Genomic DNA, 13,860 nt, shown 5'->3' with positions numbered 1-13,860 from the left:
ACTTTGCAAAGCTGTTTCCAGGGCTGGTGGGGAGGAGGAAGAATTCTCCCGATACAATTTGGACAGGGCATATCGGTCGCTCAGGCCAAAGCCGAAAGCAAATGAGCCATTAAGGGTGGTCATAATCTGCTTCCATAGGCTTCATGTGAAGAAGGTCCTGAGTTGGACGAAGCAGTGGTGAGAGATGAGAGGGGAAGGTGTTGGTATACGAATATACCAGGGCTTGACGGCAGAGTTGGTGAGAGGCCTTCAGACGGGTGAAGGCAGCATTGTATGCAACGGCGTGAGGTTTGGAGTGGTCTACCCTGCGAAGTTGAGAGTGACGCACAACTCGAGGGATTTCTATTTCGAGGCGTGGATGTGGCGGAGCCGTTCGTGAAGGCCGAAGGACAGGGACTGAAATGAGAGATGGGACTGGGACTGCGACTTGAGTTGAGGGGATGAAAAAATCTGAACTAAATGTCTAATAATGATCATAAAACGATCGGCAATAGTCGTGAAAACACAACTGGTTCACTAATGTCCTTTAAAGAAGGAAATCTGCCACCCTTATCTGGTCTGGCCTACATATGACCTCTGGTCTACAGCAATGTGGTTCCCTCTTAGCACTCAGCTCAGGGGCAATTAGGGATGGGCAATAAACACCCACATTTCCTGAATTTAAAAAAATTAAACCTAAGTGTGCAATGTTAGGTCCAAGTTAATAAAATCTGGAATTTTATAGTAGATTCACAGCAATGTGGTTGACTCTTAATTGCCCTCCGCCCTCTGAAATGGCCTCGCAAGCCACTCAGTTCAAGGGCAATTAGGGATGGGCAACAAATACTTCTGGCCTTGCCAGAAATGCCCACATCATGTGAAAGAATTTTTAAAAACTTTTATTACTATTATTAAGTTTTATTAAAACTTTTATGACAAACTTTAAAAACATTTTTAAGTGAAGAAAATGTTAGCCAAAACCTGCGATTAATCTGCTGATTTATAATATATTCATAATCAGTTGCTTTAAGAACCATAATTCAATTTCAGCATCAGCAGTGTTTAGTTATTAAAATAAAGAAGATATGCACTCATTCAAAATTGACTTTGAGTATGTTGATGCACTTTTACAAAGCTTTTTTTATTGTGTACATATGTTTTGTATTTGCAGTGTCTTTGATTTTGCAGGATTATCTGTCTTAACTTTGTATTTACTGTATACATGTACAGGTTGTTCTTCAGGGCAGTATTTTTGCCAATAATCAACCCAGTGACGTGCTTGCCATTGACGATATTTCCTTCAGCAATGGATGTCTCGCAGCTCCAGGTAAATTCATCAACATATAAATGATTACTTAAATGGTTATTGAAGTTTAGAATCTAAAGATGTTGCTAGTTTCATTTCAATTCAAACATTTACACTGCAGTTATTATTTATGCAAAGGTCTTGTGGCGCAGTGTCCCTGCCTCTGAGTCAGAAGCTCCATGTGCAGGTCCCACCCCAGGACCTGATAGGCAAGGAAAGCATGTTCCAAATGGTCAAACAGGTTTGACTGTCAACCTGCAAATCCCGTCCAAACACGTCAATGGTTGGTGGTGTGGGAGACTCCTCATATAGTATCAATGGGTGCTTGTGTGAATGCGACAAACATTCTAATGATGAGAATGCAATTGGCACTCCATGCTTGATGTGGAGTGGTGCTCCTTTCAGTGCAGCCCATCTCTGATTTTCACTCACTGCAACTGTGGCCCCACTGTAGTGAAGAATTACTGATCAGCAGCAGCCTGAATGTTGGCTGCACCTCCATGCAAGCATGCTGCAATGCTGACTGAAAGGATCATGCAGCATCATCTCCTCTTCAGCGGCCTTCAAAAGGAGTTTGGTTTCTGGTCTCTGTTTCTTGCCCTTGGATGCATGGCTTAGGTATTCTTTTGCTTCAATGTTGCCTGTTCAGCCTTTTAAGGCCATTGGCTTTCAATTTTGGAAAAACTGATAATTGATTAAAGTGTCTTTTGGCCTTTCCAAAGGCTTTCACTGTTTTCCCCATTCCAGTATGATCCTTCCTGTTTATTTTCCTCAATCCTGCAATTTTCTCTCCGTTATTCCGTTATCACCATTAGAATATTTGTTGTATTCACACAAGCACCCACTGATATTTGCTAATAATGACATATTAAAAATATTTTCACAGAGTCTAGGCATCACCAGAAAGGCAAGAATTTATTGCCCATCGGAAATTAAGGATTTAATGTCCAGCGATATTTACCCGTGATAAGATGGCGGTGAACCACCTTCTTGAGCTGCTGTCATCTATTTGTTGTAGGTTGTTGCTAACTTGCTGTTGTCTCTTAATTTGGCTCTGTTTAATTACGTTTGCTCAAGAGTCGCCAGGTATCTTTCGACACCGCCACAAGGTTTAAAACCGAATATTGATCCAAGACTCGATACACCAGTTAGTAAGTTCAAAAGCAATGCTCATTTATTTACACACCGTCAAATCTACTCATGCATAAAACTCTATAACCTAAACTATCACGATTACTAAAGCCTATACTTAGCTTTGGGGGCCCACTCAGTCAGAGGAACAATGGCCGTTGCTCGGTTCTGAGGCTGCTGGGTTGAGCTGTTTACAGGATAGCAACTAGGAGCGTCTATCTCGTAGCGTGCGTTGACTTGGAACTTACTTGGTCTGGCGTAGCTGCTAGGCTGGTCTCTCTTCGCTGAGAGCCAAGGCCAAAGAAGAAAGATTCTCTCTTGGGGAATACTTTTTATACCCGAAAGGGTATACCCGAAAGGTCCCCGGAGATGGCTCATTAGTATGTAGATGGCTTAGCAATACCCGTCCTGTCTGAGAGCCACTGCTCTAATCAACAGACAGACCTTGCACCTGCTTGCTTTTCAGCATTGTCCAATATTCCCTGCATTCTTTGCAAGTCTCCATTTTGTAATCGGGACGTGACCCTCCTTGTGACCCTCAACGCGAAGCGTGAAGGATCACGTTACTACGTCATCTTCATCCTCTGACCAAACAGGGCACCCATACTTAGGCTCTACACTGTCCTATCCTATGCAACACAATTTTACCTAAACCATTTAAAATACATTCATTATCATAAAACTCTATTGGGCACTGTGACATTAACACATGCATTACAGAAAAGCAAAAAAACTGGAACCTCTAACTATTCTCAATAAACTATCCTTATTCAAACAATCCAAAATAATCTATACATCTTAACCTGTACAAAATAGCAGCACACAAATTTCTCTGGCCTGGCAGTCAGACACAGAGGTTTACATCTCTTTATTCCATAGAGTACATGAAGAAATGGATGCACTTTAATCCGTCCCAATGGGTTCGGGGGTCTGGTGGAATCCGAAAATGGGGGACCTAAACCTGTATACCGGGGTGCGAGAGCGATATGCTCTCCTTCGCTATTTCCTAACTCTAAATGTTTGCACGACACTGCAAAGTATCGCCAGCACTAAGAGTGCTTCGACTACATATGAGAGTGAGTACCAGGTGCTAAACGTATCACACCAGGTCGGGGTATTGCTAGCTGTCGCTGGGTTAGTTATCTCAGGGTTCCGTGTATTACAGGGGTGAGAGCCATTTACGGTTTGTGTGGTAGGGGTCAGGGGGGTAGCGTCCGCGTGCAACTGAAGGGATCCCGCTAAGATCCATGTGAACACGAAGGCTGTCTTCATCTTTGTCGGTCTTCTTCTTTGTCTTCCTCTGGGGTTCCTGCGTTTCTGGAGTTCTGTGAACACAAGCATAATATCTGTTATTATCTTGCTTAAGATCTCGTATGTCTGTCTGTCTGTCCTTTGTTGCCAATTTCCCTTTATAATTGGTCACCATCTGTGACTCCCTCATTTAAAACAAATAAAAATAAAAATTTGGGACAAGACATCCGAGAAAATGACTGACACCGTACGAGCCATCTCGCAGCCTGTGGGATCTACCATCCCAGTGTTTGAGGATGTAGATAGCATAGGGAAGCAACCTGAGGGTTGCCAAAACCAAACAAAAGAATTTTGAACGTAACAAGCCAAATGGGGTGCGTATGGGCTGCGGCGGGTAAGAAATGGGTGGAATCCCCGGGTAGGATGGTGATCAATGCCGTATGTGCTCTACCCGAGCGTAGAGGGGGGTCCTCAGGAAGGGCGGGGACCAATTCCGTTTCTCCACTGCCTGAGCAACCGGCAAGAACGGGTAAGAATGTGGTCGTCGTGGGGGACTGCCTCTCGAATTAGGAGAGTAGCTGTGAGTCGTGTTCTGTCGACAAACTAGTTCCCCTGAACGGTTGTCTGGCAACAAACTTGTACTTCTAAACTGGTTTCTGTTGACAAACTAGTTCCTCTGAACTGTTGTCTGGGGACAAACCTGTTCCATTAACAGGTATTGGGCGTCAAAGGAGTGGTGACGCGGGGCCGTGAAAACTTTCGAGTTTACAAACAACACTTAACGTTAACACTAACGAACAAACATACAACAAACATGGTGCAGGTTCCATCAGAAAGGACACCATATCTCTCCATCGGTTCCTTTTTTCTCCATCATCTGGACACCTCACTGCTCAATAGCGAACAGGGTCGCAAAGGGATTCATTTGGTGGGAGTCAGACTCTATGTCATCATCTTCTCCCGGCTGCCAAACTCTTGTCTGTAGTAACCGTGCCAAAGCTGCTTGGGGCGAATTGGGGTCCATCTCAGCATTCCAGATGAGCCTGAACGAATTGTCTTGGTGCGAGAATCGTGTGTCGAGGTTGGAGCTACTATGCTTCAATCCGTAATCGTCGGGCGGTGGGTCTGGGTCAGGGGCTTTGATATATGTAATCTCAAAGGGGTCAGTGGAATCATGCTCAGATTCGCTGGGAGTGGGGCCTGGTGCAGGGGTATAGTCATAACGTGGTGTGCTGTGGCTATCGTCATCGTGATCGATATCACTGTCGCTGTCACTGCTGGCTGAGGGAAGGGAGAGGCGAAGTCATGCCCCTGGGGGCGGAGTTGAAGTTGTGTCTGAGGGTGGGCTGGACTGGTTGGGGAGGGTAGGAAAACATCATCTGTGGGCGGGGCGTGATCGTCTGCTGCTGCGAGCAGGATGTGGTGTGTGTGGTTATTCTGCGAGCCATAAGCCTTGAGCTGGTTTATATGAAACCACGCAGATTTACCATTGGGATAGGTTATTTCGTATACCAAGGGGCTTACTTTGTCCGAAATGGAGTACGGTCTGGAAAATTTAGGGGAAAGGAATGAACTGGGGTTGTAAAGGGAAAGCATAACTTGTTGCCCTACTGTAAACTCAGTGGCGTGTACTGTTTTGTCAAAAGAAGCCTTGCTCTGTTTCTTCCTGGTTCCAAGTCTCACAGCTGCTGCGAGTTGGGCCGCCTTTATGTTCTGTATCAATTGTTGAACTGCATTTTCATGTGCGAGGGCTATAACTGCGGGGCTGGCCAAATCCAGTCCTAATAAATACTCTGTCCCTTTCATGAGGCGTCCGGTCATGAGAGTGTCGGGGGTGTATCCTGTGGATGTGGATACCGTGTTCCTTAAAAACATCAAAGCAAATGGGAGTACTGAATCCCAGGTGCTGTTATTCTGCTGAACCATTTTCCTGAGGGTGGCTTTCAATGTCCTATTCATCCTCTCTACAATACCACTTGACTGGGGGTGGTATGTGATATGAAACTTTTGTCGAATGCCGAAAATCGTGAGGACGTTTTTCATGACACGTCCTGTGAAATAGGAGCCTTGATCGGACTCTATACTGCATGGGGGACCCCATCTTGTAAAGATGTGATGTGTTAATATTTTAGCCGTTGTCTTGGCCGTATTAGTTCGCGATGGAAATGCTTCCACCCATTTTGTGAAGGTGTCTATGACCACCAACACATACTTAGAACCATTTCTGCAAGGGGGTAGGGGTCCTATATAGTCTATCTGGAGAATTGTCCAGGGTCCATTAACGGGGCGGGTATGACTAAGTTGAGCCTTTTTCGCATATCTGTCCGGATTGTTCTGGGCACAGATTAAGCAATTCTCTATGTAATGCGTTTCATCGGTTTTTAAATCAGGCCACCAGCAGAGCAGTCTGAAGTGGGCTAGGGTGGGTTCAATTCCTTGGTGTCCATGATTGTCATGGAACTGACAAATGATCTGGTTCCTGTCCTGGCTGGGAACTATATAAATGCCATCCTTTAAAATCACACCGTCGTGTGTGGTGATTGCGTTTTTGTATTTATCATATGGGGTTGGGAAGGTTCCCTTTAAAACTTCCCTGAGTTTCTCGTCCTCTTTCTGTGCCTTCGCTAAATCCTGAATATTGGTCTGTGAGACCTGAACTGCGTGTACTGGGGTGCTTTCGGCGGGGGGGTTCCAAAAATAACCATGCCTGGAGCCTGCCTTCGCTAGGGCGTCTGCTTTAACGTTACCAGGGGGGGGGGAAGAACAGTGATGACTGCGAACCTTAATTATTCCGTATTTTCTATCCTTCACTGTGTCTAAGATATGGTGGAGTAATGGGGCTGAGGGTAGGGGTTTACCGTCCGCAGAAGTAAATCCTCTAGTTTCCCACAGGGGTAGGAATTCCGTCAAACTATTGCAGACATACAGGCTGTCCGAATAGATGTCTGCTGGGGTAGGGAACGAGTCGGGGTGGTCTACAATATAAGCGATTGCTGCCAGCTCTGCTGCCTGCGAGTCTAAGTGTCCTGGCAACTCTAATGAAATCTCATCTAGGGCGCGTCCCTGAGCGTCCTCTATGTAAATACCGCAGCCGGTAATTCTCTTTCCATTTAACACTGTGGAGGAGCCATCCACATAAATCTTCAGGGGTGCGCACGCGTCTGTGGGCTGGGGTCACTGTGGTGTATTACCTGTTTTCCTGGGAGGTGTCTTGGGAATAAATGGGCCTGTGTTCTGTTTTGTGGTGATGATCTCACATTCATGAGAGGTGCCTGCAAACTGCAAATTATCGGCAAGGAAGGTGTGGGTCTTGGTTCTTTTTACCATGATGTCCCGTCCCTGCAAAAGAAGGGTCCAACGGGCTGCGCGGATTTGGCTGACTGTGCCATCTTTAAGTCGGCTGTCTAACAATAGCAGTGTCGGGGTGTGTTCTGTGAGGATGGTGATGGGGTTGAGTCCTGTAATGTAGGCGAAGTATTGTACTGCCCAAAAAACTGCGAGCAGGTGCCTTTCACAGGCACAAGATCCTTGCTCCACAGGGTCTAACACGCGTGGGGCGTAATTGATCATGGCGTTCCTGGTGGAGTACGGCCGAAATGGTTCGGTCAGTGCTTGCTACTTCGATAGCGTACGGGGAAAGTGGATCTGGGACCTGTAGTGCGGGGGCTGCGCTGAGTACTCTTTTTAAAGCATCCACGGCATCCGTGTGCTGTGGAAGCCATTCCCAAGGTGCCTGCTTCTTGAGAAGTTCGAAAAGGGGCGCTGCTTTAGTGGCAAAACCGTCAATATAGTTTCGGCAGTAGCCAACCAGTCCTAAAAATGACTGGAGGGCTGAGACATTGTGGGGAAGGGGTAATTTGACGATCGAGTCAATCCTCTTTTGCTCGATCTCGCGTTTACCATGTGTGATCACTGTTCCCAAGAAAATCACTTTCTCTTTCAAAATCTGGGCCTTCTGAAATGAAATGAAATTAAAATTGCTTATTGGCACAAGTTGGCTTCAAATGAAGTTACTGTGAAAAGCCCCTAGTCATCACATTCCGGCGCCTGTTCGGGGAGGCTGGTACAGAAATTGAACCCGCGCTGCTGGCCTTGGTCTGCTTTACAAGCCAGCTATTTAGCCCACTGTGTAAACTAGCCCCTGGGGTTCTTGGGGTTGACTTTACAACCAATTTCTTTCAGGAGTGCGAGGAGTTCGGCGAGAAGCGAAATGTGCTCTCCCTTTGTGTCTGTCTGTAGTAACAAGTCGTCTATGTACTGGACCAGACAATTGGGCGGGAAAACTTTGCTAATCCATTTGATAGCTGTCGGTGGAAAATGGAGGGGGAGTTGTGGAAACCTTGTGGAAGGCACGTCCACGTATATTGTTGCCCTTGGAATGTAAAGGCGAATTTGTACTGGCACGCTTTAGCCAATGGAATGGACCAAAAGCCGTTACTAATGTCCAAAACCGAAAACATTTTTGACTGCAATCCCTGTTTGAGCATGGTCTCGGGACTCGTGGCTACGGTGGGGCTGCTGCCGGAGTTACTTTGTTCAATTCCCGGTAATCAATGGTCAGTCGCCATAATCCATCCGGTTACCTGACGGGCCAAATCGGTGCTTGTCTGTGGACGCTACTGACCTGAGTACGCCTTGATCCAACAAACTCTCTATTACTTTGGAGATTTCTCCCTCTGCTTCCTGGGGAAATCCGTACTGCTTCTGGGGTTTAGGGTCGGGACCTGTAATTTTCACAAAGCCAGCCAATTTGCCACAGTCGTGCTGTGCTGTGCAAATGCCGCTTTATGTTCCTGCAGGACTACCCTAACCTGTTTGTCTGAACTAATGGTTCGAGGGTTGAACCAGAAGTCTCCTACTGAGCTAATCCTGTTTACGTATTCTCCTACTGTGAGCGTGGCGGGGGCTCGTGCTGCCTTTGCCATTTTCCAAACACACTTGTTAACTGGGTCAAAGAAAGGTTATGGGAGCTCGTGAAATCGATCCCAACGATATGTTCTGCTGTCTGGGGCAGATCAACCAAAACTACGGGGTGCTTAGTTGTGATGTTCCCTATTTGTATCGCTACAGGGGCTGTGATGTGTCCCTGTTGTAAATGACCTGTAAAGCCGCTGAGTGAGATGGCGTCTGATGTGGGCCACGTCTCTCGCTGAAACATCGTTGAGGAATTGAGTGTGGTGCGAGACCCCCCTGTGTCGCAAAGAAATTCTACGGGTTGTCCCCGAACTTTGCCTGCCACTACCGGTCTACTGGACTTGTCCCAAAGGGTGTCGCAGATGCAAGTTGGGGAGCGCGAACACCGTCAGTCGGTGCCGTTCATGTCTGCATTCTCTGAACGGGCGCTAACGCTATGGATCGGCTTTGCCCTATTCCTGTTTAGGGTGCCTGTCTGTTGGCTTCTCTACTGCTTTTGGGGCGCGTTGCACTCTCGTGCAAAATGTCCTAGCTGGCTACAGTTGTAACATTCCTGAGCTTTGGGCTGGGGTTGGCTGTTCCTGCCCTGATTTACCCATGAGTGTTTCTGGTGTGCTTTAACTGGGTTCATCTCTGCCTGCTCTTCATCGGGTGTTATAAATGCGGTTTTGCCTGCAATTGATTGCTCCAAAGCGCGGGACAATCTCTTCAAAACCCATTTTTCATTGTGGGCCTCATCTGAGGGGTCATAATTTGCGCAAGCTTTTCGTCCTGTGCCTGTGGCGTGGGAGTTTAGAATTCGGGTCCATTTGGCCATATTATCTGGGGACAAATGGGCGCGGGCTAACTCTCCAAAAACTGCGGTGAAGTTATCCACAAGCATCCAGCAATCGCAGTGGGGTGCTCTGTTTTCTTTTGCCTACACTTATTTAGGCCTTCTACGGGGTCTCCTCTGTTAAAGTCGATTGCATCAAGGATTGCTGTGTGCATCTCTTGGAGTGTGCCTCCTCCTACATTCTGTGGATTGGGAAGGGTTGCTACGACTGAAGGGTCGAGGCTTAAAACTGTGAGCTTCACTTGCTCCTTTTCGTCCAGGCCGTACGTGGTAGCCTGTTGTTTGACTTTCTCGAAGAATTGGTGGGGGTCTGATGTGGGAAAGAATGGTGTAATTTTTCCACACTCGTCCCGTAATTGGGTCACGGTTAACGGGGCTGTGTTAAGGAAATCTGCTTCCCCTTCTGCTGTGGCCCTGCGGTGTGTGGTTACAGGGTTAATGGGGGTGTCTTCTGCCTGTTCGGTTGGAGGCTGGGGCGCTCTCCTTTTCTGGGTGTTTTCCTGCGTACATGTCCCATGTACGTATCTATGGGCAGTCTCATTCAATTCCTGCCAGTCGGGGCCGTTTTGCTGATCTAATTGTGGTCCAAATGTGCTTTGAAACCCATTTTGAACGGAAAGCAGAGATTGCAATTCTGCAATTTGCTTCCGGCACTTTGCGTGGTCTACGGAGCTCTGCCTTTGTTCCATCGTGGAAGTATGGAGTGTTCGTAGGGCTGCTTTCAGATCATTGCACTGTTTCTGCAATTTCTCAACTTGTTCGTTCTCTTGTCTTACCAACACCGCACATTACGTGTCCTGGTAGGCCTTATCGTAAAACTGTTCAAATGCGCAAGACAAGACTGATGTGCCCTCTTGGCATCATCCACCTCTCTGTCCCTTGCTGCTAACTGCTCTCTCAAATCTCGATTCTCCTTCTCTACCTCACTCACGTCTACCTCACTGGTTCTATCTCTCTCCTCTATCTCTCTATGGAGCGTCCTAACGACCTCCTGCTGGGGCTGTTTAGCACAGGGCTAAATCACTGGCTTTGAAAGCAGACCAAGGCAGGCCAGCAGCACGGTTCAATTCCCGTAACAGCCTCCCCGAACAGGCGCCGGAATGTGGCGACTAGGGGCTTTTCACAGTAACTTCATTTGAAGCCTACTTGTGACAATAAGCGATTTTCATTTTCATTTCTATGCCTTGCAATTGTGCCAAGCAGGACACGATTGCCATCGGCTTGCGAGCTTTCCCTAAGCTCTTCTTGTGTATCTCTGACAGGTTCTCCCACCAAGTATGTCCTATTCTCCCAGGACCTGTTTCCTCATTAGCGCAGAATTCACTCCAAAGGGGCCATACTTTCCCTTTGAGATATTTCCTGATCTCAGCTTCCCAAACGGGGCACTGTCCTACTCTACTGGTCGCTACGACCTCAAATTCCTGGGGGTTCACAAGGCGTTCCATTGCCTTCATTGCCATTTTCTCTATCTAGGTTCTCTACTGAATTTGGAACAGGGGGTGATAAAGTGGTGATGTAAACACAGGTACGGCTTACGCTACTTTCCGGCCTACAAAACTCCCGACAGTTTTAACCAACAAAATCTCTCAGGTTTACCTTATATCCCTGTTAGTACGCATGCATTAACAGACTTCCGAATCTCGGAGGCTTGATCAGTATTGTTCTCACACTTGTGGTTTTTCGGTTTCCAATTGGACTCCAATTCAAATTTTGGGTTCTCTCGGAGAGGTTAAGCCACTTCTAAGTCGAGTCCTGGCGGAGAGTCGCCAGTAAATGTTGCTAACTTGCTGTTGTCTCTTAATTTGGCTCTGTTTAATTACGTTTGCTCAAGTGTCGCCAGGTATCTTTTGACACCGCCGCAAGGTTTAAAACCGAATATTGATCCAAGACTCGATACATCAGTTAGTAAGTTCAAAAGGAATGCTCATTTATTTATACACAGTCAAATCTACTCATGCATAAAACTCTACAACCTAATCTATCACTATTACTAAAGCCTATACTTAGCTTCGGGTGCCCACTCAGTCAGAGGAACAATGGCCGTTGCTCGGTTCTGAGGCTGCTGGGTTGAGCTGTTTACAGGATAGCAACTAGGAGCGTCTATCTTGTAGCGTGCGTTGACTTGGAACTTACTTGGTCTGGCGTAGCTGCTAGACTGGTCTCTCTTCGCTGAGAGCCAAGGCCAAAGAAGAAAGATTCTCTCTTCGGGAATACGTTTTATACCCGAAAGGGCTTTGCGCGCTTTTGGGCGGGCCTTGAACTTGGCCTCAATTAATTGGGCCTTTCCCAATCATTCTTATCGATTTCCTCCAATAGAGTGGTGGGTTCCCTGGTTGCTGGGCGTGTCCTAGGTGGCCTTTGGTTTGCTTTGTTTGAGTCTCCTCTGGCGCCGGGGTGTCTGCCTTAACATTGTTTCTCTAAATGTTTCCCTTTTGTCCCCGGAGATGGCTCATTAGTATGTGGATGGCTTAGCAATACCGGTCCTGTCTGAGAGCCACTGCTGTAATCAACAGACAGACCTTGCACCAGCTTGCTTTTCAGTATTGTCCAATTTTCCCTGCATTCTTTGCAAGTGTCCATTTTGTAATCGGGACGTGGCCATCCCAGATGGCTATAAGGTACATCCACAGTTAGTTAGAGAGACAGTTTCAGCAATGATTAAGGAATGCAATGTATTTCCAAGTCAGGGTGGTAGTATGACTTGGAAAGGAACCTGCAGGTGGTCATGTTCCCATGTACCTGCTGTACCTGTCCTTTCAGGTGATAAAGGTCATGTGTTGGGAATAATGACCTTGGACAATTTGCTCCCATGATTCACTTCCATTCCAGTTGATCCAAAACCGATTTCTACCATTCAGTTGTAACTTGTTTCAGAGAGTCTTGTCGAATGAGTACATCTTTGGATGGGGACAGAAGAGGTTTACCAGGATGTTGCCTGTTATGAAGGGCATTAGGTATGAGGAGACGTTAGATAATTCTGTTTGTTCTCACTGGAACAACAGAGTTTGAGGGGCAACGTGATAGAAGTCTACAAAGTTCTGAGGGGCATGAACAGTGTGGATAGTCAGAAGCTTTTCCCAGGGTGGAAGAGTCAATTCCTAGGGGACATAAGTTTAAGGTGCAAGGGGCAAAGTTTAGAGATGTGTGAGGGAGGCTTTTTTACACAGAGGGTAGTGGGTGCCTGGAGCTCACAGCTGGAGGAGGTGGTGGAAGGAGGTACGATAGTTATGTTTAAGGGGCATCTTGACAAATACATGAATAGTATGGGAATAGACGGATATAGGCCCCAGAAGTGTAAAAGGTTTTACATGGTCGGTGCAGGTTTGGAAGGCCGAAGGGCCTCTTCCTGTGATGTACTTTTCCTTGTTCTTTGCTCTTTGCATGGGAACACCACCCATACATGTTTTCCTCCAAACCATGGGTGTGATTCTCCGAACCTCCGCGCCAAAATCGTGCTCGGAGCGGGGGCGGAGAATGACCCAAAATAGGCCCCCCACGGCATTCGCTCGCGATCCACGTGGCGCCGATTGGGGCCGTTTGAAAAGGCCCCCTCCGGCGATTTTCCGTGCTCGACGGGCCGAGTGCCCGTCGAGTCCCGCCGGCGTGGCTCTAATGTGGTTCTACCCGGCGGGAACCCGGAGTCGTGGCTAATGTGGGCGTAATGGTGGAGGGGGCGTGGGGATCGGACACCAGGGGGGGGGGGGCCTCGACGACATGCAGGCCCGCGATTGGGGGCCACCGATCGGCGGGCCATCGCGATCCGGGAGCGACCTATCTTCCTCCGCGTGGGCCCGTGGCGGCGCCCGTGCTGAAGGACTCGCTTGCGGCCGCAGTGCGCATGCACGGCCGTGTGGTCTGTCCAGCAGGGCCCCGCCGGCAGCCAGAGCTGCGGGACATATGCCGGAGGCCTGTTAGCCCCCTGGAGAACGGGGAATCACCCCGGACCTTCGAGGAAAAAGTCCGGAGTGATTCTCGCCCATTTTCCAGCGGGCGTGGGGACTTTGTCCCCCAAAGGGAGAATCCCACCCCACCTACCATTCTTGCAGTTGCCCCTATGTCCCAGGAACGAATAACAAATGTCATTTTGTACATGGATAGCGGGTGTACTAGTGAACGTGTGTAAATAGCTCTCTTTCACTCTTGGACTGAAAGGAAGAGAACTTGAAATCCAAACTATGCACATGCAATATTTTAAGGGGAACTGCATTAATGATATAATTGTTATGGGAGGAAAAGGAAAGGAGAAACTAAACAAGTGAAGGGAATGAACAAAACTGAAAAAATGATTCAATTTTGCCATACCAAATGGATATGACTGAAGATAAACTCAAATGAATGCCATCTGGAAGTTTACGTCCGTGACCACAATCTATCTGACACCTCATCCAACCTCTCAATTCAGTTAGTATTCTTCCCTCTCTGTCCTGTCCTTGGAGATAAAAGG

General features: G+C 47.5%; 1 protein-coding gene across 1 annotated transcript in view; it reads left to right on the top strand.

Annotated features, from left to right (window-relative positions):
- LOC140425847 (MAM and LDL-receptor class A domain-containing protein 1-like) overlaps positions 1-13,860 on the top strand; it is a 659,308-nt gene that overhangs the window by 76,254 nt on the left and 569,194 nt on the right. The window contains exon 5 of the mRNA XM_072510232.1: positions 1,210-1,306. Coding sequence (XP_072366333.1) covers positions 1,210-1,306 — 97 coding nt within the window. The remainder of the gene's footprint in view (positions 1-1,209; positions 1,307-13,860) is intronic.

This window comes from Scyliorhinus torazame, chromosome 6 (genome assembly GCF_047496885.1).
Source record: "Scyliorhinus torazame isolate Kashiwa2021f chromosome 6, sScyTor2.1, whole genome shotgun sequence".
NCBI classification, from domain to species: Eukaryota; Metazoa; Chordata; class Chondrichthyes; order Carcharhiniformes; family Scyliorhinidae; genus Scyliorhinus; species Scyliorhinus torazame.
The sequence above is the reverse complement of the archived record's forward strand: the minus strand, read 5'-3'. Positions and strand labels throughout refer to the sequence as shown.